This window comes from Hemicordylus capensis, chromosome 3, assembly GCF_027244095.1.
Source record: "Hemicordylus capensis ecotype Gifberg chromosome 3, rHemCap1.1.pri, whole genome shotgun sequence".
Taxonomy (NCBI): Eukaryota; Metazoa; Chordata; class Lepidosauria; order Squamata; family Cordylidae; genus Hemicordylus; species Hemicordylus capensis.
Genome location: NC_069659.1, coordinates 343,326,554 through 343,350,056, shown reverse-complemented (window position 1 = coordinate 343,350,056; position 23,503 = coordinate 343,326,554). Strand labels below are relative to the sequence as shown.

Below are 23,503 nucleotides of genomic sequence, written 5' to 3'. Positions count from 1 at the left end.
AGTTTCATGGGATGACCCCTGGTTCTAGTGTTATGTGAGAGGGAGAAGAATGTCTCTCTTCCAGATGCCACTGGAAGCCACAGGCAGGAGTTGAGGGCATGCCTTCTCTCTTGCTGTGACTCTCCTGCAACTGGTACTCAGAGGCATCCTGCCTTTGTGGTTGGAGGTGGCCTATAGCCCCCCAACTAGTAGCCGATGATAGACCTTTCCTCCGTGAAGTTACCCAAATCCCTCTTAAAGTCATTCAGGTTGTTGGCTGTCACCACATCTTGTGGCAGAGAATACCACAAGTTGATTTTGCATTGTGTGAAAAAGTACTTCTGTTTGTTGGACCTAGATTTCCTAGCATTCAGTTTCATGGGATGACCCCTGGTTCTAGTGTTATGTGAGAGGGAGAAGAATGTCTCTCTTCCAGATGCCACTGGAAGCCACAGGCAGGAGTTGAGGGCATGCCTTCTCTCTTGCTGTGACTCTCCTGCAACTGGTACTCAGAGGCATCCTGCCTTTGTGGTTGGAGGTGGCCTATAGCCCCCCAACTAGTAGCCGATGATAGACCTTTCCTCCGTGAAGTTACCCAAATCCCTCTTAAAGTCATTCAGGTTGTTGGCTGTCACCACATCTTGTGGCAGAGAATACCACAAGTTGATTTTGCATTGTGTGAAAAAGTACTTCTGTTTGTTGGACCTAGATTTCCTAGCATTCAGTTTCATGGGATGACCCCTGGTTCTAGTGTTATGTGAGAGGGAGAAGAATGTCTCTCTATTGACTTTCTCCACACCATGCATGATTTTATAGAGCTCTATCATGTCTCCCTGCAGTCGTCTTTTTCCAAACGAAATAGCCCCAGGTGTTGTAGCCTTGCCTCATAAGGAAGGTGCTCTAGGCCCCTGATCATCTGGGTTGCCCTCTTCTGCACCTTCTCCAGTTCAACAATGCCCTTTTTGAGATGTGGTGACCAGAATTGTACACAGGTAGTGTGCCAGTACTTGGGCCAGGGGATGCATGTTGCTGCTGAAACCAGGCCACTTGTAGCATAGCTGTGGCAGAGGGGCCTTTCAGCCTCATCTTATAGAGCACTGAACCACTGAATTGTGCAGGAAGCGTGTTGGTGAAGAGTCTTGTGTACAAAAATGCTATTCTTGACAATACTTGGTGGGCTTCCTTTCCTTGAAGCCTTTTCAGAATGCCACAGTATGGTTGCTTTATCTGACTGACTCTTACCTGTCTCTCTGTAGAACTTCAGGTTGAGTTCAAGGCTTTGTTGTGGTTTTAGAGGTTTCTACTGATAAAGGCCTGGGTTTCTTGACAGTCTGATCTTGTTTGACAGCATTCAAGCCTGTCACAGTAAACTGGCTTCCAGATGTTCATATAGTGTTTTTTTTTTAAAAAAAACAAGCTGAAGATAAAGACTTCAAGTGCTTTTTCATAAGGGAGGAGGTAGGCACAGTTGCTGGCTCCCTGTCTTCTCTAAAGATAGAGCACAAACTGGAATCTCAATCAAAAACCATAATACAAACATGCATATGAAAATGGATCTGTATGGATGCTACAAACAACTGCAAATACAAACAGTGACGTGTGTGTGTGTGTGTAAGAGAAAAATATATGTTTGACATCTTCCAAATAATTACTTGTTTTGATACTTTATCAAACATGTAAGGTTTTTTTATATGTGTAGAAAAACTCAAATGAAAAATACACTGAAATTTTTCGCTCAAGTGAAAAGTGACCCACTTGGGTTTGCGGTTCCAAAACTGAGACTATATGCAACTGGTTTCTGAAGTCCTGAACTCACTAGATGTCCTTGGGCAAGCCAGTATGCCCTCGGCTCGGTGTGCATCACGGAGACAATCCTGACCTATATTTACAGAATTGCTGGAAAAATTACTAAGGCAATGAATGTGAAGCATGTTGAACACTTGAAATGTAGCACATGAAGGCTTAAATATGTTGAGATGGTGTAAAATATCTTCAGTGATACTGTGGAGAGTAGAAGGGATGGACAGCACAAAGATAACAACAATTCTACTTATTAAAAATGCAGTATATTTAATGAGTCACATTTTCAGCTTCAATGATGTGTTGGGAGGTGGACGGTGTCATATCCATAGAGTTGAAATTTATTTTCTGTACTTTTCCCCCTTTGTTAGCAGAGTTCCCTTCACCAGTACTGTAACAGTGGGAAAGAGATTCATTTGAGAGGATGAGTGAATTAGAACAGTTACGGCAGGAGGCAGAACAACTCCAGAATCAAATCCGAGTAAGATATTTTATTCTTCTCAGCATTTGTTTGTTCCTGATGGCCCTAAATACTGATAAGTGGGGACCCACATACCACATAGATTTTGCAGTGGGAGAAGTAGGGCAATGGGAAAAGGTAGCTTTACCACTTTGATTCTACTGATTATAAAACTGGCCCCTTCTTACATGCTGTGACAGAACAGCTCTTTCATGATTTCAATATTTGCTACCACCACTCGGAGTTTTCTTTAACCTGCATCTCTGAGTCTGGGGTTTTAATCTGATAAAGCGGGGGGGGGGGGGGGGGGTTAAACCCTTTCCCCAGCACATTCTGGTGTAAAAGGTAGTGCATTCAGCTACTTTCAGTTTCAATATTGTGTGTGCAAAATTTGGTGTCCATAGGTAATCAGGAAGTAGAATTTTATTTTGCACAAACTCTTTAAAATATGTAATAGATAACAGATATGTAATAATCAGCTAGGGTATAGGCTCAAACTGGCTTGCAGTATTGATTCTAGTTATGTCTCTACAGACTAATTTTTCCCTTTTTCTTTTAAAGGATGCAAGAAAAGCATGTAGCGACACAACTCTTGCTCAGGTATGTTCTCTGGTATGTTGTTCGTCTAGGATATTTCTACATGGCAATAAGTTCCATTTCTAGGGTGGAGGAAACATTGTAAACAAAAGCAAATTATATGACACTTTTTGTATCATTAACTTTGTTAGGGATGACTAAAATGATAGGTTCCTAAGGTGCTTCAAAGATATTGGATGCAGTCCATGGGGAGTATCTCCTGCATGTTCATTTAATTTCAACAAGGGCTTATATAAAGAAATTCACTGCGAATTGTGCCCTTTACTTTCCAGAACAAATAGCTTTAGTACTGGTATTAGAGGTTCTGTTACCACCATGGCAGGCACTTTAAAAATACCTGTTCTAGCATGCCTCTAGACCAGGGCCTCTTCACACCTTGTAGAATTTCTATAGGGAATGTCTATGGTACACCCTAAAATATGCTCCCCAAAATCCTTTGCAGTATACGACTGTGGCTGATTTGCAGAGGTTTCTCAGCTTGAGAAAACTTGAAAAGTTTTCCTTGAAAGTAGAAAACTTGAAAACCACTCATTTAGGCCATTTGGGTGGGGTGGGTGGGACTAATTATGTTGGTGATAGGTACACTACTGGGTAGAAAGCTGCTGGTTTGAGGACACCCTGGGGAACAAGTAAGCCCCTCGTGAGTAGCCCTTAAAAATAACAAGGTAGCTCTCTGCATGAGTGGTTCCCCACCTGGGGGCCTCCAGATGTTGCTGAACTACAACTCTTATCAGTCCCAGCTACAATTTATTGGAAATTGGAATCCCCCAGGTTGTGAATCACTGCTCTACATCCCACAAGGCTTTGATAGTATCCATCTTTTTGCTAGGACATTAGTTCTGTGTCCTAAAGATCTGCTAGCAGCGTTCCCTAGAGGTTTCTAACATCTTGGAGATGGTTCCAGGATGGTTCACCTTGTCAAAGCTGCTTCTCAATGGCATCCGTTCACAGCCTTGGATCTCACTAATTGTCACCTCTGGCTCATGTTTGGAAACTTTGATGCCAGTTCTAGATCATTCAGGCCCCTTTTCAAATAAGGACATGCTGATATAAGCATTGTTTGTGAAAGTGACCTAAGTATTCAAATGTTTTGAATCCTTATTTTGTCTGGGAGAAGGTTTTGAATAACAGTTTCCTCCCTCCTGCCTAGATCACCACAAGTCTTGACTCAGTGGGTCGAATCCAGATGCGTACAAGACGTACCCTGAGAGGCCATTTAGCTAAAATTTATGCCATGCACTGGGGATCCGATTCAAGGTTTGTACAGACAATTGACTTGCAAGGCAGAAGATCTTTCTTTTCATAGTTGGAAACTCTCAGGATGCGCTTTACCTCTTAGTCCACAAGAGCACCTATATGGAAAAAGTTCTAAAATGTAGTTATACAATATAGCAAACAAAACAAATCTGTGTGCTTTAGAAACCACTGGTAACATTGAAGATTGCCTTAAAGGCCCCTTTGGACTTGCCTAATCTCTACTAAATGAGCAAAGTGGCACCTTTCAAAATGGTGGTTCTCTTCTGTTTCGCAGGGGGGAAGCAGCTGTCCCTACTAACCCCAGCCCAGCATTCCTCTAGGGGCTGTTTGTGGTTGTCTAATTTTATGTTTCATTATAGATTGTGAGTTCTTTTGGGAAAGGGAACCATCATCTTTCTTTTTCATTGGAAACTGCTTTGAGAACCTTTTTGTTGAAAAGCAGTATGTAAATATTTGTTGTAGTCTCAATAAGCTGTAGCATCTTTGGGAACTGAAACAGTATCGACATATTCAAGGCTTAACATTTAAATGGGTTTTTGGAATATTATGTTCTTCTTGCTTCTGAGAACTGGTGTATGTAGTCGCTAAGAGATTGAACTGTGAACCGGGAACTCCCTGGTTCCAATTTCTCCTCCACCCTGAACTCACTCGTGGCCTTAGGCAAGCCACACTGCTCCTCAGCTGCAAGATGGAAATAATGCTTACTTCCCTTACAGGGTGGTTGTAAGAATTATGACATCATACATGTTGAAGTAGTTTGAATACTCAAAACTCTGTACAAATCCATTATTATTATTATTATTATTATTAGTAGTAGTAGTAGTAGTAGTAGTAGATCTGGTTCATACAGTCATTCAAATCTTGATGATTTAGTGTGAGTCCCGACATCAGTATGATTGTGTGAACCCATGCCAAGGCAGGGGGATCAGATTCCTCACTGGCCATAAACCACCTTGGCATGGATTCACAGAATCATGCTAATGTCAGTAACCTGCATTAAATCTAGATTCAAATTATTGGGTGAACCAGGCCATAGAGGAGGAGTCCTGTGAGTTATTCTTTGGGGTTAAACACTGCTATATTTAGAAGACAGGTTACAGGACTCTGTTTCTAATGTCATACCAGGAAACAGAAGGAAACATTTTGTAGGAAGGGGCTTTCTCAGTTGTTCTTCTCAAGACTGGAAGGTAGTATAATGCCTACGTCCCCACCCTCCACGAGAAAAAGAGGTCACCTCAGGCAGGGGTGCAGAAAACAAGAAAACTTGCTTGCTACCTCTGACACAGGGTAGTGTGTTGCTCCCCACTCCTTTGGACACATTGACAGGCATTTTGCTAAGATTTAATAAAAGAAAAGTGGGATTGAGTTTGCAACCTGTAGCCTGGATATCTGCTACTAATGGCCCAAAGCCTCATGACTGCTTTTTTCCTTGTTTTAAGAGGAAAAGACAAATTTACGGGTTTTGGAGAATGGTTATGCACTTGTACATGATGCTTTTTCAACTTGGAAACCAAACCTAGAAAAACACAAAGTTAACTTGCTAATCTTTTTTTGTGTGTGTGTGTATATGTGTTTTCTGTGGTTATCTTTAGGCTACTGGTGAGCGCTTCTCAAGATGGAAAATTAATTATTTGGGATAGTTATACAACAAATAAGGTAGAGTTTTTTGGGTTTTTTAAAAAGTAATTTGGGCATTTTGCTGTGCCTTTGCTGGTGGGTTTTGCTTTTTGTTTCCACTGCTACTTTTAACAGTTTTTCACCCTCTCTCGCTACCTGAAGCACTGATTTCCTGTTTTTCTTTATTGGCTCTTTTGCTTTTATCTTTTTGCCTTTTTATCTTTATCTTTTTTCTTTTTTTGCTTCAGTATAATTCGATGTCTTGCTTTCATGTTTTCTTTTTAAAAAAACTAGCCTATTCACCCAAGCATCTTGGTGACTATCTCATTTCATTGCTCTTAACTGTGGCTCACTTGTGTGGAGAAGACAGACTTTCAGGTCTCTGTTAACATTACTTCTAGAGAGGTGTTTTCTGGTGGTGAGGGTTGCATGAGCCTTTTGAGAGCTGTAAGTTTCCTTAAAACAAAACAAAAAAAATTGCATAGTGATCTGAAAAGAGCTTGTTAGACAACCTTGTGTTTTGAAGTATTTTCTACTCATAAGTTTCCCAGATGAAACTACGAAAGCTAAGCGCCCCCCCCCCCCCATGTGCTAGTGGTGTGATTTGTCGGGGCAACCATCCCGATGTTCTTTCAGTGGTAGGCAACATCAGTTGTGGCTTACTTCCAAGGAGGAGTCCACTGGCTTATGGAAATCTTTGGTATCACCTGGAGTCACAAACATGAGATTAGAAATGGCTACAATTTGGCAGATCTATCCATCTTCCATGCTGACTTGATGGCTGAGGAAAGTGGTGGGGATTAAATAATAATAGTTTAAAAAACAACTCCTCCCGTGACACATGGCAATCGGGAAGGAGATGTAGGAGATGCTGTACTTGGTGTAAAGCAGAGGGAAATGGTGGCAGTGCTGTTTGGACAGCATGTCATATTTGCTGCTTATAATGGGCTGCCATGTCAGAAAACCTTTGATTTGGCCTCTTATTGTGGTTCTGTGCTCCGCTGGTCTACTGAAGAATTTTGTAACTCCAGGATTTACCAAGAAAGAGAAAACAGTAGTTGAGCAGTTTGCTGTAAAAGAGCTTTGCTGCTTCATATGGAGAACGTCAGTACCTTCTAACAGTAGCCGTGTTCTGTCGATGGCTTCTTGATCTTCTGACATTTAGGACTGTGGGAAAGAACCCAACTAGAATCAAAGGAGTTGCAGTTCAAGGGAGAAACCAAGCCAAATACTTGTTTGTTTCCTTATGCTTTTCTTTCGCATGTCTGACTTGGATTGTCAAGTGAACTGTAGAAATCCCATCTCAGCAACAGGCTCTGTGCATAGCTGCCAGGCACCCCCTCCGGTTTGCACAAGCCTGGCCCTGGGCAGGGCCCAACTACTCTCTGCCTCACAGTGTTCCTTTCTCCTCCTCTGAAGATGCATGCCATTCCTTTGAGATCTTCCTGGGTGATGACCTGCGCGTACGCCCCGTCCGGCAACTACGTGGCATGTGGTGGATTGGACAACATCTGCTCTATTTACAACCTGAAGACCAGAGAGGGCAACGTGCGAGTGAGCAGAGAGCTACCCGGCCACACTGGTCAGCTGCCTTTTGCTTTTGCTTTTGTTTTGATGAAATGCTGGCTGATCCAGACTTGGGTTGTTCCCCAAAGGCAAAGAGCCGAGATGCAGCAAATAGTGGAGTGTGTAGAATGATGCAGAGTCTGTTCCGAGAGAATCAGTAATGCTCTTTAGGTTCCATGTTAAACAGCCAGGTTTCTAGCTTTAACAGCTGCTAGCTGTATTTCCATTAGGGGTGTGCACGAACTGCGGATGCCATGTGCATGCTGGCACCACGTGTGGGTTTTGGGGGGCAGCACAGCAGGAAGCTGCATGCGACAGCGGTGGCAAGCAGGTAAGGAACCTGCTCTACTTTTTTTTTTTTTTTAAAGATCACGCTTGCTGCTTCCCTCCCCACAGTGCTGAACCTGTGCATGAGCCTTGGTTCGTGCACATCCCTAATTTCCATCTTATCTCAAGAGCTAAGTGAGTGCCATCTGCCAAAAGTTACTAGGTAAGCTATATAGGTAAGCAGGGGTTTGATGAGGGGGCCCCGTATCCAGATCCAGTGCCTACCCTGTGCACTGCATTGGTTGCAGAGAGGAACCCCATCCTTCTCTCACTTTCAAAATTTCAGTCAACTTCTGCCCAAGACTTAGCAAGCAGAGGGAGCTTGGGTGTGGAGAAAATTCGGCGTCAGGCCACCCTAAAGTCTGCACCAAGAAAAGCTGAATTCTGCAGTCTGGATAAATTAGATGAATTGTAGAAGTGTGCTTATATTCATTTTGTGTAACTCTTCTTTTCTGGTGTTGGGGAAGTTACATGCGTAGCTGTGTAAGCATCCATCCTTATCCCCTGGGTAGGGATGTGCAAAGAACCACAGTGGGGAGGCTCGAAGGAAGCAGGGGTGCTGCTTTAAGGGCGGGGTATACTTATCCCTTCTGCCGCTTTTCCCCTGCCGTTGTCCCTATTTTGAAAAGCCCATTGGGTCGGCAGTGTACCTCTCTGTGCCCTGTTCTCCCTGTTTTCCTGATACGACCGGAAATCTCTTGACACACAGGCGTGATGTGTGCGCACCTGTGCCAGTGTGCGCAGGCGCGTCGGAGACTTCCGGTCATATCCAGACAATGGGGGCAGCAGGGAGGTAGGCTGCTGCCCCAATGGGCTTTTCAAAAAATGGACACCAGCGGGGGCAAAGTGGCAGGAGGGGTAAGTGCACCCTCCCCTGCTCTTAAAGCTGGACACCGTCAAACCGGCGGGACTGCCAGCTCCATGCACATCCCTACCCCTTGGCTGGCTGTCCTGCTCAGACCACACTTGCTGGTATCTGCTGAAGGGGTTGATCCCACCAGCATGTGAGGCTTGCAGTGTTTCCCCCTTCCTGTTAAATGTATTTCTTGATGGCTTACATGTTCTTAAAAGGTTATTGTCAAACACTTCTGCACATCCAGCCATCTTATCTGCACCACCTGGAATTAGTTTCATTTTTGAGTGAAGACCTTAATTCACATGCTTTCTTTAAAAAGAATCAGCTGTCCTCTTAACTAATGAGACCTAAGCCCTATTGGGACATTATGTTGTACGAGTGTACAGATGTCTGTACTCTTCTACATTTTTCCTGGATGATGGTGCCTGCATTTTATTTTAAAAGTGAACTGAGTACAGGCCCCTCAAATGCATGGTACAGATAGGAAGTGTACGAATGGACCTGTGTCCAACATAATGTGTGAATGAACTGTTCCTGTGTACAGATCTGTACCCGTACACAGTACACTCACTATACAAGTGTTCAGCATGATGTCTGAATAGGCCTCCAGTTGCAAAGGAAGAAAGTTCTGTGCTTGAATTGCATGGAGGCCAAGGGACAGCTGCTTGAAACCTCTTGGACGGTGTGGTGCAGTATGGTCAAGATGCTGCTATTCCATAATACTTTTAATTTATCTACTAGGGATGTGCAAGGAACCGGTTCAGAGGCCCTTCATGGTTCGTATGGCAGGTGGTTCCACTGGTTCAAAGTGGGGTGGTGCATCTTTAAGGGCAGGGGAGGGTGCACTTACCCCTCCCTCCGCTCTCTCCCCCGCCAGACTTTTTCTAAAGTGACAGCTGGCGGGGGGGGGGAGCAGAGGGAGGGGAAAGTGCACCCTCCCCTGCCCTTAAAGATGCGTGCGTGCACACACACACACCCCACCTGCCTTCAAACCGCCCCTGCCTGGTTCTGTGTTACCTACTTGGCCTCTCCTCTGGCTCCTGAAAATCATCATCTGATTTGAAGCGTCTGAGTCTTAAGAAAATAAAATTTTCTTTTTTAAATAAAAGGTGGATTTCCCCCCAATGTTGAATTCTGCAGCTTATTTGAAATCCTAGAACATACACATCCCTGTGTGTATGTGATTTAAAATGGAAACATTTTTAGATTGCTTTTCCTAAGTAGTAGATTTTGTATTTATTTTTTATTTTATTTAACACACTTCTATACCACCCCAAACAGTCTCTGGGCAGTTGACAATAATTTACATTTACAACTTTCATTCTGTGTTTTTAGGGTACTTGTCCTGTTGTCGCTTTCTAGATGACAACCAAATAGTCACAAGCTCAGGAGATACTACCTGGTGAGTTTCCAGGAGGGGCTTGGATTTCCTTTCATGATTGTTCTAAAGATGCCCAGCGAGGTATCTAATCTGCCATGTCCAAATATATGTCTTTTCCTTGCAGTGCTTTGTGGGATATTGAAACTGGTCAACAGACTACTGCTTTTACTGGGCATACTGGAGATGTGATGAGTCTTTCTCTAAGTCCAGACATGAGCACTTTTGTTTCGGGTGCCTGTGATGCCTCATCCAAGCTCTGGGATATTCGAGATGGAATGTGCAGGCAGTCTTTCACAGGGCATGTGTCTGACATCAATGCTGTGTGTGTAAGTTACCAACGTTGTTCTCAAACCTATGGCGTGGGAGAGATTTAAATGACCGCCCTCCCAGCAGTCCTAGATGTTGATGGAGCTATTGTGGAGCTGTGGAATATTCAGCATCATTCTAACGCTTGGAAAGATAATAGAATATTGTCTGGTTAGCTTCTGTGAGGGAAGCAAAAGGTCAGTTTGATTGGGAGGAAAGAAGATCTCTCATTGGCCTTCAAGTTAGAAGGGGCTATCTCTTGGGTACTGGTGCGAGTTAGTCAAGGGGATCATCAAGCTTTCCCCCCCTGTTGTCAGTCTTCCAAGTTCAGTAGTTTAGCCCCCAAGTCTCTCATTGGTCTAAACACTGGTGTTGAACCTCAGACTGGTGAACAAGTGGAAGATTTTTCAATTGAAAACATTTTCAGGGTTTTAAAAATTTTTTTAACAGAGACTCTGATTCTGCAAGTGTGTTAAAACTATAATATTTAACCAATTAAGGTGCCAAGGGTCTCATTTTTTATCATTTCAAACCACAAATCGTTTAGAAATCTTTTAAGTGATTGTTATCCACTATGGATTTTGCTAGTCCAGCGCAGAAAGCAGTCCTTTTGGAGGATAGTTCCTTAGCCTGCTCCTCTTAATCCTTTTTCTTTTAGGCATCCTCTCTTTTCCCCAACCTGTTACATCTGTGGGGTGACTCTTGTTTGTTGTTTTTAATTCCAAGTTCTTCCCCAACGGCCACGCCTTTGCCACTGGCTCTGATGATGCCACTTGCCGGCTGTTTGATTTGCGAGCAGACCAGGAGCTCATGATGTACTCTCATGACAACATCATCTGTGGAATTACATCAGTCGCCTTCTCAAAGAGCGGCCGCCTCTTGTTGGCAGGCTATGACGACTTCAACTGCAACGTCTGGGACATGCTGAAGGGAGAACGAGCAGGTGACTACAGCTTCTACTGTGATGTGTATATGGCTTTTCAACAAAAAAGTTTGCAAAAAGGGCTTAGGAAAAAAATTTGTGGGGAACAGGTCTATCAGTGGCAACTAGCCTTGATGGCTATAGGCTACCTCCAGGCTCAGAGGCAGGATGCCTCTGAATACAGTTGCCAGGGGAGTAACAGCAGGGGAGAAGGCATGCCTTCATCTCTTGCCTGTGGGCTCCCCAGAGGCATCTGGTGGGCCACTGTGTGAAACAGGATGCTGGACTGGATAGGGCTTGGGCCTGATCCAGCAGAGATGTTCTTATGTTCTAACATCCAGTGGTGTTCTAATACCCAGGGTGCTGTGCTGGGGTTGGATAGGGCCATTTGCTCTCCCCCTGCTCAGTATAAGCGCGTTGCTACTTTGAATGGTGCCTCTTTGCTCAGGGAGCCTGTGGGTGTGCCCTGCCAAATGGAGCAGCTCTTTCAGTGTCGGCCCTGGAGGAGGTGCACACCCCTGACGCGCTCTTCTACCCCACATAGTCCTGTTGGTTGGGGTGGAATCCTGGAGCTGCCCCTAAATGTGCATTTTAAATGCTATGCGACTTCAGGGTAGTATTTAAGTAGCACACTTAGGGGCAGTTGGGACATTTTGCCTCTCATTTGACTGGGGACGGAATGATGTGCCAGATGGCTAGGGGGTGGTGTGGGGAAGATGTGTCCCCCACACATACCCCTTTTCACACTGGCCTCTGCTATCGTCCAGACTAGCACATTGTGAGGATGTGATGGTCTTTGTTTTATTATTAATAATAATATTTATATGCCACTTTTCAACAAAAAGAGAGTTCTCAGAGGAGCCTTACTTAGTCCCCAAAGGGCTCGCAATTCAAAAAGAAACACACGGTAGCCACCAGCCACAACCATCGGAGGGATGCTGTGCTGGGGTTGGATAGTGACAGTTGCTCCCTCCCTGCTAAGGAGAACTGTCACTTTAACTCATTTAGCAGGGTTTCATTGCCAAGAGCTTCTTGGAGGAAGGGTGGTGTATAAATGTGACTAATCAGGAGACACACAATTTTTAAAAAGGGTTTCTGTGACTGTTTTAAGCTTCCTGATGATACCTTTGGAACTCCCTGCCTCAGTAGATACACACATACCTGATGGCCTTTGCTGCCTTCTGAAAACATTCTTGTCCCGACAGCTTTTGATTGAAGTGCAGTTTGATTTTTATCTGGCCCTCTTCTTGTCTCAGCAGTATCCAGACTAGCGTAGTGCTCGCCCAGTGCTGTTGCACGGGCATGAGGCAGTTGCATGAAGCAAGTCACCTCTAGTTTAAGCCTGGGGGCCTTTTATTATCACTGGGGATGCTGGGAGTGACATCTGGAGGCTCCCAGGTTGGGAACCCCTGCTCTAGTTCTTGCACTAGTGGAATACATTGTGGAGTCTTGAGTGCAGCGCAGTGCAGTGTGCTAATTGATCATTGCACAGCCGGTTGCACTTCCTCATGTATGTCCTGGAGAAGGTCTCATGCTTGCAGTTGCACAGCTGTGCTGAGCACCACCAAATGCGTCGAGCTCCATCTACTCTCATCCCGCTAGTGCAGTATTGTTTTTGAGGCTGCATTTAACTTGGTACTTGCTGTAGTTCAGTTTGCCGCTTTGTCTGCTGCTTAATTTGCTCTATGATTTTGTGTTTATTTCACCGTTGGTCATCTTGGGTGGGTCAGTATTGGAGCGGAACGGTTGGGGTAGAAATGATTCCATAAATAAACACGAACCTCTCTTTCCCCCACTCTTACCTCCAGGTGTTCTTGCTGGCCATGACAACCGAGTCAGTTGCTTAGGAGTCACTGATGATGGCATGGCTGTCGCGACAGGATCTTGGGACAGTTTTCTCAGAATTTGGAATTAATCTGGCAGCCCAATGGCATAGACAGACACGCACACCTTCTCCACTGAGATCTGGAGAGATCAATGCTGCAGCCTATTGCTGTGAAATAACATTTCTACCTTGTATTTACAGGTGAAGTTTTTCTACTCACTGATAATTGCATAAATAGGCTTTCTGTAAATGAAGTTGAAAACATAATTCAAGTGAAGAAGTGGCAGGTGGGAGAAATCCGTGACTCTTTTTTCTCAAAGAAAAAAAGGGGGAGTGGGGCAGCATGTGTTCCTGGCGACTTGCGCTAAAAGAGAGTCCGTCTTGTGTTTTGAGGTTTGGCTAAATTGCCCTGGAGGGATTCCTGCTTGTGCCCAATCCTGCTAATCCTGTACCCCTTTTTGTACATACCGGAATATACACATAGCAGCCAATCATGTAACATTTTGTCTGTAAGTAAAGAAATAATGTTTGCATTTTTTTAAGGAACTGCATTTATATAGCTCTACATTTAACCTGAGATGTGTCTCCTCCTCCGCCTGAATTCTGCAGCGATTCAATTAGATTGCTGTTCTAAAGATGTGGGTTGTTTTCTTTTTCTTTTTTGGTGAATTTTCTGTAGATAAAGTGTGAAGTCAATGAGCTGTTTGTGGTTTTTATAACCAAAGGTGTTTTGAATTACTGCTCGATCTGTTGTGTGTATGTGTGTATGTTTAAAAGGAAAAGGAAAAAAAGGCCCCAATTACTCCTTGTGACACCTAGAGCCTTACTTGCTCGTTGACCTGTTTGTTTAAATGTGAGGTTTGATCCCTTAACGCTGGTGGTTCCTGATGAATCCATTGGCAGCCAGGGACTCCAAGCACTAAGGGGTTAAATAGGTCTTCAGAAGCATCCTTCAAAAGTAATCAAGAGTGGAGAATTTTTGGTGCCGAGATTATGAGCTTCCTTTCAGCAGCCTCTAAAGTGAATTGACTTGGCCTGCAAGTGGAGGGGACCATGACTGCTGTTGCTAAATGGCTGAGCTGTGAGTGATGGATTAATTTAAATGAGATAATTATATACAGGAAGTTTCTGGTCTGCTATAAAACTATTGGCCTGCCCTGTTTTGGTTAAGATGGATTTTAGATATTCAGTATACTCTTTGTGGAACTGTCTGGCCTCTGAGTGCACAGTCCATTTGAATACACTTCCCCCTCTCAAGAATTAACATTCCTCTGCATGTGTGGAGGTTTCATCTGTCAAGAAGAGAACTTCTCCCGGACATACTGGATTTGCACATGCAGAGGAATGTTTCAAGTAGGGATGCATTCAAATATACAGTCCTCCCAGCCTGGGGATTCTGGGGTAGTTCAGTCTTCTGAGGGCTGGGTCACATGCCACATTCACATTCGAATTGGCGCGTAGACCCTTAGTCTCGTCATTGGCTGCTACTCCAGGATGTATTGCAAGTTCATGCAGAGTGGCACGGTGAGTTACCCAGACATTCCATAGCAGCATCGGGTGGCATGTGTGTCGGCAAAACTGTAGGACATGGCAGTGTTAGCTAGGGAATCCTGCGTTTCTTTAGAATTTTGTATCTGGATTGTAAGACCCTGATCCATTCGTCGCTGTATCCTCGGCCTTTTGTTAGGAGTTATAGAAGAGCATTGCAGTGAGAGAGCCAGTACATTTTAAATTCCCAGCCTCTTAAAAGGAAGTTCATCCAGCGGCAGCTCCTAAGAACTGTCCACAGAAGAATGGCAAGGGGGTTGGTCGGTCAGAAACAGCTCTTTTTTTAAAAAAATAAATAAATACAAGCTACTGATAAATTTTTGGTGCTGGTAAAAATGTCCCTCTGCTTGTAGCAAATACTTAGTAAATCTGGTTCTTATGGAAATATTTGGGGAATGGGTTTGGATCCGGTCCTTAGTGAGTATGCATCAGTGGGAAGACCGCTGCTGAAAGTTAAAGAGGTGATATATACCCCCTTACCAAAGTGTTAAGCTGTAGTTAAAATATCCCTGGGAAGTACCTACAACAATATTAGCACAGATTTGTTGCTGAGCCATCTGTTTTGTCAAGTTTCAACTGAATTTTTGTTCCTAATTCCAGCCTTTCCAGTTTGTCTGTGTTTTGCAGTAGTAAAGGTGCCAGTTTGTGTGCCAAGCTCAGTTGATTTAGTGCTGTAGCTGCTAAAAGGAATCTAGCACATGTTGATGTGTGAAGAAGCACATTCCTGCACAAATGGCTTTTACATACGCAAGGCCAAAATTGCAAGCACCTAGTCATACTCTTCTCCTTTTGCATTAAGTCCAGGTTCGGTATTGATGTTATCTGGTTCTGAGGATGTGGCGACCAGGCATTTATTGTCTTTGCTTTGTTCTTTGTGCCCCCCAGAGCTGCATTCTGAACTTGGTAGGAAGTCCTTCATATGGGGGGTGGGGGTGGCATTTTGGTCTCCTTTGTAAAAACATACACACTCCTTTTGAAATAACCTTAAGGTTGCCATACACCTGTAGGAAGAATGTGACTTTTCAACATAAACATAATATAGTTCCAGTTTGCTAGCTACACAATAGCAGCAGAAGAACTGTGAAGGCAAGAATAGATGTTCTTGTAAACTGAACCTTATGCAGCCTTCAGGGGCTTTTTTAATGTGCCATTCGTATCACAGATGCTTTGTGCCATTTGAAAGCTAACATTGCACATCCATGTACATAAGAACAGCCCTGCTGGATCAGGCCCAAGGCCCATCTCGTCCAGCATCCTATTTCACACAGTGGCCCACCAGATGTCTCTGGGAAGTCCACAAACAGGAGATGAAGGCATGTCCTCTTTCTGCTGTTGCTCCCCTGCACCTTGTATTTGGAGGAATCTACCTGTAGGTAGTCTATAGCCATCAAGACTAGTAGCCATTGATAGCCCTGTCCTCTATGAAATTATCTAAGCCCCTTTTGAAACCAGCTAGGCTCGTGGCCATCTCCACATCCCATGGCAGAGAGTTCCACAGTTTAATTATGTGCTGTGTGAAAAAGTACTTCCTTTTGTCTATCCTAAATTTCCTGGCAGTTGGTTTCATGGGAACGACCCCTGGTGTTGTGAGAGAGGGAAAAGTGTTGTGAGAGAGGGAAAAATGTTTTTCTCTCTATCCACTCCACGCATAATTGTCTACATAGACCTCTTATCATGTCTCCCCTTAGTTGCCTTTTTTCTAAACTAAAAAGGCCCAGTCAGATGTTGTAGCCCTGCCTCATCAGGAAGGTGCTTTAGGTCCCTGATCATCTTGGTTGTCATCTTCTGCACCTTTTCCAGTTCTATAATGTCCTTTTTGAGATACAGTCACCAACATATGTTGGCTTCCACATCTTGTGGGCTGAGTACATGTGGAAAATGTTTCGCTCAACAGATCATTCTGGCAGCTTGCTCATAGATGAGCCTGTAAAGGATGGCTTGCTTGTCCTCCTAGGATTGTCCAAATCATGAGGACTAACTCTTCCACTGATAACTTTTAATCTGAGAGAGTAACTCTGAGTTGATTTGGAGGGCCATTTCAAACGACTGCTTGCAAGTCTGTAAGTGGGGGGAAATGCCAGGGATATGTCGGGAACTGAACGAACATGCTCCTGGCTGGTGTGATGTCTGAATCCGCCCAAGTCTAGTTATCGCACTCTGCCCGACATTCTCTGCCCAACTTCAGATCTTGGTTACGGAAGTCAGGTGGTGTTTTGGAGCATGTCGGGAAGGAATCCTGGGGACTGAACTTGGGCAGGTTCAGACGTCATGCCTGCCAGGAGTGTAAGCTTTCGGTTCCCAGCATTCCCCCCACTTAGACCTCCTGGTGGTCATTTGAAGTCACCCAGAGTGACTCTGTGGAGATAAATGGTTACATATGAAACATTGGTTTTGAGAAGGTTGAACTGAAAATCAAGTGCAGCTGTTTCATGTTGTAGATTCCCAAGGCACACTGCTATTACTGATTGAGTGAGATTGTGTGTTTGTCTACACATTCCACACAGCTATAGACAACTGTGTACTTGTGGCATATTGATTTTGCATGTCTGTAGTCTTTGGCCTTGTTGCACAGAATGCACACCAGCGGCAACTTGCTGCTTGCTTTATTGTGAGCAGGACAGCTATCGGAAAGATAGGTCTAGCTACCTAGTAATCCTGATGCAGGAAGATTCAAGGACACCCAAGCCACACAGTTAACTTGAAAAAACCACATTCCCTTTTCACTTGTCAGATGTGTGATTTGAGAAGTGCCAGTGTCTGACATTCTCCCTTGGCAGCTTCATTTACTCGTTTGAACCTAGAACTTAGATACTAGAAGGATGTGCCTCCACAATTGTACCGACTTTTGGAATAAACCTGAGCTGTTTCCCAGTATCGTAATTTCTCTCTTCCTCTGAAAATTTTATTATTCTTGAGTTGGGCTGTATGTTAACAAACATAGCTTGTTTTCTGCCCAGGGCCAGATTGTTGAATACAGCTTGCCACACGTTGACGCCTTTGTGAGTTTTCCTGCTGGCAGCTCTAAGTGACGTGAAAGTTGTCACCACTAGTGATGGCGGTAGGGAAACCTGTCACTGAGCCTGTGCAGGGAAACTCGCTACTTGATGGCCTTAACTCATTGGGTGAGTTTTATACTAAAAGATACAAGGGGGGCGGGGCTCACCATATGGATGCTAATCATTGTGGCGAGTGTAAGGTGCAGACTAGATCATTTATTTAAAATACATCACAACTGTCTGCATTACAATGCCTACTTTGGTAACTTGAGGCCATGTGTTCTGAAACCAAAACACCATGTAATTGGCACTCTTATTTTTAGTATAGAGGGATAAGTTCCAAAGAGGAAACAAAATGCAGCATGTTCTGAAGTATCTCTCTCAGTTGCAACATGGTCAGTTACACCCTGATTTCCAAAGTGGGACTGAGCTAGGATTGGGCGAGTTGCGATTTGGAGAGTCTGTTGAAACAGTTTGCAGAGGTTTTCATCACAATGTCACACACAAAAAAGCTGAAAATAGTTTTTGAAAATTGGCTCCCCTCCATCTTACCAGAAAAGTCTGCCTAGCAGAACAGTTTATATGAGTATCCCAGGCCAAGTCAGAAAAGGAGTTTGAACAATCTTTTCTCCAAGGAAAGGGATTGTCTCTGACTTGGCAAAGCATCTCTTCCTAACATATTTACTGTAAACGTTTGGTACTGTTTCTGAAACTTCTCCACAGCGAAGGTCTACAATAAAATCACATTCCAAGAAAGAGATGCCCCCTCCTTACCAGGGTTCGGGTTGTGTGTTTTCATGTCAAAGTGGCTAGGTGTTGGTAGGTAAGTCCAGTTGTTGGTTTCGAGTAGTTTTGTGTATTGAAGTGACTGGCAGCAGCATTTCTAGTAAAAGTGAAGTCCAGATCGGCAGTGCATGCCCAGGGCTATGAACAAGCAACCATTTAACCGGTGTGAATCATCCTACATGACGACTCCAGCTGCATAGGCAGCACCTTGTTGGTGAACTTCCGTCACATGGTAAGCTAAGCCTGCCCAGGCAGCTACTTTCCTGTGGTGGTGAGGATAGGGCTCACCATGTGACCAGAGTCTACAGATCAACTTGCCTTGTGAGTGGATCCAAAGCCCTGGACATGCACTAGGGCTTTTTAGTGTTCTCAAAACCCTTCTCTATTCACTTTGCAGCCGCCTCCTCTCTTGAAAAAGGTAGCCCTTATAAAAATAAAAATTGCCGGGAGGGGGGCACTCCTGAGCAGTACTCATTGTAACATGAAGGCCTGTAGCCAGAAGGGCAAATCGCTGACTCCTCCACATGTGTGAGGAAGCACTTGAAGAGCATGACCAGGGCTCCTTGGATCCTAGCCATGGTTAGAACTGGCAGTTGGCCATTTCTGACCTCGGAAGCAGAGGATCTGTTTACCCCTTCTACCTTAATAACCTGGCATGCGTGCTGCCCAAATGACTTCTTCCACATTTGAGGCGCTGCAAGCCTGTTTTTTTTCCTCCTTTAAGCCAATTGCTAAGTGTAAAATACATGCACGACTGTTAAACGCGCAGTGATGTTATGGTGAGTATGTGAACAGTGTTACTAATGACTTACGATACGATTTTTAAATGTGCCTGACTTCCTAGTGCCGCACAATGTTTTGGTTTTGACTAGTATGGGCATCCTAGATATTTCAAGCAGTTTGTTCTTACAACCCAATGGTGCTCTCCTTGGTTCCTCCTTGCTGCGACGCACCCAAACGTGTGTATACTGCATCATCACGCAAAGGAACTGTGTCTTAATTGTTTTCAGAAATGGATGGTCTTTCCTTTTTCTCTAACCACTTATTCCAGTGTCTCACATCCAGAGTGTGCGTGTGTGTGTGTTACCTTCACTTGTTGCCAGCTTCTTATGAGGAAAATCTTCCAAAACCATTTCCAGGTACCAAGTGATTCTGCACTGCCTCTTGGATTGTGTATTCAGAAAGTATTAAATCCTCTTATTTAACCCAATTAAACACAAACCACCCAGGGACTTGTGCCATTTGTTCTTTAACAGTGCTGTTCTATAAAGACTTCCCTGTGGAAAAAAAACTTGCTATGAACTGTTTATAGGGTTTTTTTTTCCTCCTCATGATTCTTTCCTTTGTATTTGTACAGTGGTTCAGTGAAAGATGTTGCCCTGACTTGACATGACATTGTAACCAATAAACAACTGCTTTTAACTAGGCTTCCTCTGGCTGGTGTATTTCATCCCCCCTGCACCTTTTCTTCAGAAAGAGTCAAACCCCATTGGTCCATCTAGCTCACATGATTGCCCACTGAGTGACTGGTAGCAGCTCTCCAGAGTTTGATAATGAAGGAGCGGGTGGGTGCAATGACCCCTCCCTCCGCTCCACCCCCCGGCACTCACTTGAAAACCAGTCCAGGGGGCAGTAGCATACTCCATGCTGCCCCCTCCGCACCTTGAACCAGAAGAAGCTTGTCCCGCCTTGGAACCGCTGGTGTTCGAACCTGTTTGGAGGCCGCGAAAAGGGCCTCTGAACAGGTTCGTGCACATCCTTGAGAGGCCACAGCTTGAACCTGGGACCTGAGCACTAACTCTGGACTACGGTCCTTTACCAGTGGCTTAAGAGGAGGCATATCTGCTTAGCATCTACTTGTCCGGATGTTCTGTTTGTCATCCAGAGCATTGCCTGAAGGCACACACTACAGGATTGCTATTTAAGGCCAAGCAGTTCTGGCTCCAAGTGCTTGGATGGGGGAATCAGCTGGGAACGGAGTATAAGCTACTCGGCGGAAGAGTGGGGTATGTGTGTAATGAACCATCCTACTTTGTGAAATGGGTTGCTTGCTCGCCCATACTATGTGTACCTACTGCCACCAGTTGGTTCACATGTTTGTAATTGTACCACTTGAATATGTTAATCTTCAGCAGCTATCTAAAAGAAGTTGTTGTAAGGTTAGTCTTGCCTGTAGCCTCTTGTGCCTTTTCTAATGTTGTATACATCATATTCGCTTCCAAGTAATCCTAGGTAAAGTTTAGGTAGTTTCCCACCACTGTTCCTGCATGTGCTCACAGGTTTTCTGATGTCCACTCAATTAATTTTAGATCCCACTCAGGTTGAATTAGGAAGGCCCCACACTGTATGCATGTGTGTACACAGTGCCTTGATATTGCCACCCGGAACAAAACTCCTTCTGCACAGAAATGAAAAAAAAAATTAGAGGGACCACTGTTTCCCACTCATTGTCTGCAATAATTTGTATAAATTATGTTGCCTTAATGGCCATTTTTGAACAGGTATAAATTTTGATCCTATATTAAGGGTGTAAGCAACTAGTTTGACAAGGGCTAGTGGGCCTAGCTGGGAATGTACAGCCTGAACCCCCCTCAAAACCATATCTAGGTAGTGCAGTATATCCAGCTGAGCCCTACTGTACAGCTCGAAGGACAGAACCAGCTGTGTAGCTGCAGCATTTCTGTAGCTCTCCTGGGGGAGCAAACTATGCCTCGGTTAGATCTCCTTTCAGCTTGACATGACGCAAGCTGGTTCTTCCTTGTTTTTCTCCCCATTGCACAAAAGAATGGATGTACCAGCTGTCCCTCATTTACACCTGCTTAGCTACATGAACTTTTAACATGCACACAGTGTAGTTGAACTATAGTGAGTATACAATGAAGCATTTCTCAAGGAAAGACAAGCCAGCACACCTCCAGGTTTGCCTAGTTTATACCAGCATAACCCATGCCGGGACTAAAAACAAGGGCTAGCTAAAGAGGCCTGCACACAAACACACAGCATGGCAGGTTGGCTTGGATAAAGGAGGGGGAAGAATTGCAAAAGGGACACTGTAGTAGGGTTAGCACAGGACAGGCTTGAGATCTGTGCTAGCAGCCTATGTCATCCAGTGGATGCAGTAACTTTAGAGAGAGCACTTAATCTGCAAGCTCCAGCAATAAGAGAGCTGGTCTTGTGGTAGCAAACATGATGTCCTCTTTGCTAAGCAGGGTTCCCCCCGGTTGCATATGGATGGGAGACTTGGAGATTCCCCTTAGAGGATGGAGCTGCTCTGGGAAGAGCATCTAAGCTCCAAGTTCCCTCCCTGGCAGCATCTAAGACAGGGCTGAGAGAGTCTCCTGCCCGCAACCTTAGCGAAGCCACTGCAAGTCTGTGTAGACAATACTGAGTGAGATGGCCCAATGGTCTGACTTGGTATATGGCAGCTTCCTGTGTTCCAAATAGGGGTTTGAATAGAGAGACAATGAGGCAGGCTATAAACACTGCAAGACACTTTACTTCCATAGAAATCTAGAAGTTTATTTAGTTGAGACTCCCAACAGTAAACAGTTAAGCTTAGAAAGACAATACTGTTAAGTCAGGAAGTAATGTTTTAAACTCCCACTTGACCAAACGTCTGGCTTTGAGCCTTTGCTCTTCATACAAACAGCCAAAGAAAATGGGTAGTATGGAGCTACAGGCATAACAGTAGCAGATCAAGAAAGTGATTTGTGATTGTGTGGTGGTCAATTTTCATAACCTGAAAAGGCTAGTGTTTTTCTTGGCAACTTAAATTGCAAAACCCAAACAAACCCATGCATGTGGAAATAAGCCATTAACACAAACTCTAAAATATGGGGGGGGGTTGGGTTGGGGGGGGGTGGCGGCAGGGGGACACACAACCACTTAGTCTTAACAGTGCACCTAATTTCTGTACTCTTTAGATACTTTAGGCCACTGAGTTTAGATTTCATAAACGTTTTAGCTGGCTGCATTTATAGTGGGTTTCTCCCTAACATAAGGATGGAAGTGCCACAAACATTTCAGATATGTAGTTTGAATGTATAGGAGTAGAAATACAAGAATTAATCTCATTTGTTGCTAAATAAGAAAGTCTCGCAACCCAGCAATTGCCTGTTAGCCCTTGGAGAGAAGCACTCTCATGATCAAGCATCATTACATGGGTGGGGGTGGGGGGTGTCTCATTCGTTTGGTTTTAAACATGCATATTTTCATTTCTCATTTCTAAAAACAGTTGTGCCAAATACACTCACCCTGAAAAGCATTCAAAAATTAACAAGTTATTCTCCAGATACTACTTGCACAATACAGAGCTATGAATAATAGCTGAAGCATGTGGAGTTCATTTTTGTAGAGAGCTCTGGCCCAAAGATTGTTATGGGAAGACACCAGTGCTTGAAAGGTATCTGGCCAGAGGATTGCTCAGTCAGTTACACAACCATTATGCTACCACCAGAGGAATAATCCCCATAATGGAAACAATGAATGGGCAACAAAGTGGCTCTTTTTACACATTTGCCCCCATAACTGAGAGGCTTGTTCCTCAGTAGCAAGCCAGTTTTGAATCCTACATTTCACTCCAACTTTGTCACATGAAATAGCTATTAGTCTAGCAGGTCTCAAAATACCACAAAGTTTACAAATGTACATTTGAGATTGCATGCCGAAAATAAAGTATTGGAGCTCAGCTATGCAAATGGAGTACATTGAACATGCAGATCCCTTAAACTTAGATAATGCCAGACTTGAACATTAGATTCACTTGTTTCATGTTATACATACTAGAGACCCTTATTTCAACTTCCTACCCCTTCTGCCACAGCTTTAGATTTTAGACTTGGGCACCATTTGGGATTTTAGACTTGGGCACCAGTAACCTACAAGGATCCCTAAAAGCAGCTGCATCTACAATTACACCAAGCTCTGGACAAAAATAAGAAGGTGCTACCTAAACTGAACTAGGGAGCTGTATTTGTGAGAACACTAAACCTTTAATCTGCAACAAATGATGGTAGAATCATGGTCTTTCCGCAGAATTCCAAAACTGGAGATGCACCTTATGCCCAGCCGAACTGATTGTCTTGGCATTCGTAAATCCCTTTTTCAAGTTTGCCATCACTCTATATTTTAAAGAGTCTTGGAAAAAGCAGCAGCCCACATTCCCACAGAGAATTCCAGCTAACCCAAGACCTTGATATAGGGCAAGGGTGGATTCTTTCTCTTCCTGGATGCCAGAAAGAGGAGGCTGCCCCTTGCGGGGTAAACACTAACACAAATTAC

At 44.1% G+C, this 23,503-nt stretch overlaps 1 protein-coding gene across 6 annotated transcripts in view; it reads left to right on the top strand.

Moving 5' to 3' along the window:
- GNB4 (G protein subunit beta 4) overlaps nucleotides 1-19,650 on the top strand; it is a 55,865-nt gene extending 36,215 nt beyond the window's left edge. For 4 of the 6 annotated variants that reach the window (XM_053307363.1, XM_053307366.1, XM_053307362.1 and 1 more), the window contains exons 2-10: nucleotides 2,151-2,260; nucleotides 2,801-2,839; nucleotides 3,987-4,093; nucleotides 5,686-5,749; nucleotides 7,130-7,292; nucleotides 9,795-9,861; nucleotides 9,965-10,166; nucleotides 10,873-11,089; nucleotides 12,877-19,650. In XM_053307363.1, the coding sequence (XP_053163338.1) occupies nucleotides 2,204-2,260; nucleotides 2,801-2,839; nucleotides 3,987-4,093; nucleotides 5,686-5,749; nucleotides 7,130-7,292; nucleotides 9,795-9,861; nucleotides 9,965-10,166; nucleotides 10,873-11,089; nucleotides 12,877-12,983 (1,023 nt within the window). In that variant the 5' untranslated portion in view covers nucleotides 2,151-2,203 and the 3' untranslated portion in view covers nucleotides 12,984-19,650. The remainder of the gene's footprint in view (nucleotides 1-2,150; nucleotides 2,261-2,800; nucleotides 2,840-3,986; nucleotides 4,094-5,685; nucleotides 5,750-7,129; nucleotides 7,293-9,794; nucleotides 9,862-9,964; nucleotides 10,167-10,872; nucleotides 11,090-12,876) is intronic. The other 2 variants (XM_053307365.1, XM_053307367.1) reach the window with 1 other exon arrangement.
- Nucleotides 19,651-23,503: the final 3,853 nt, after the last annotated feature.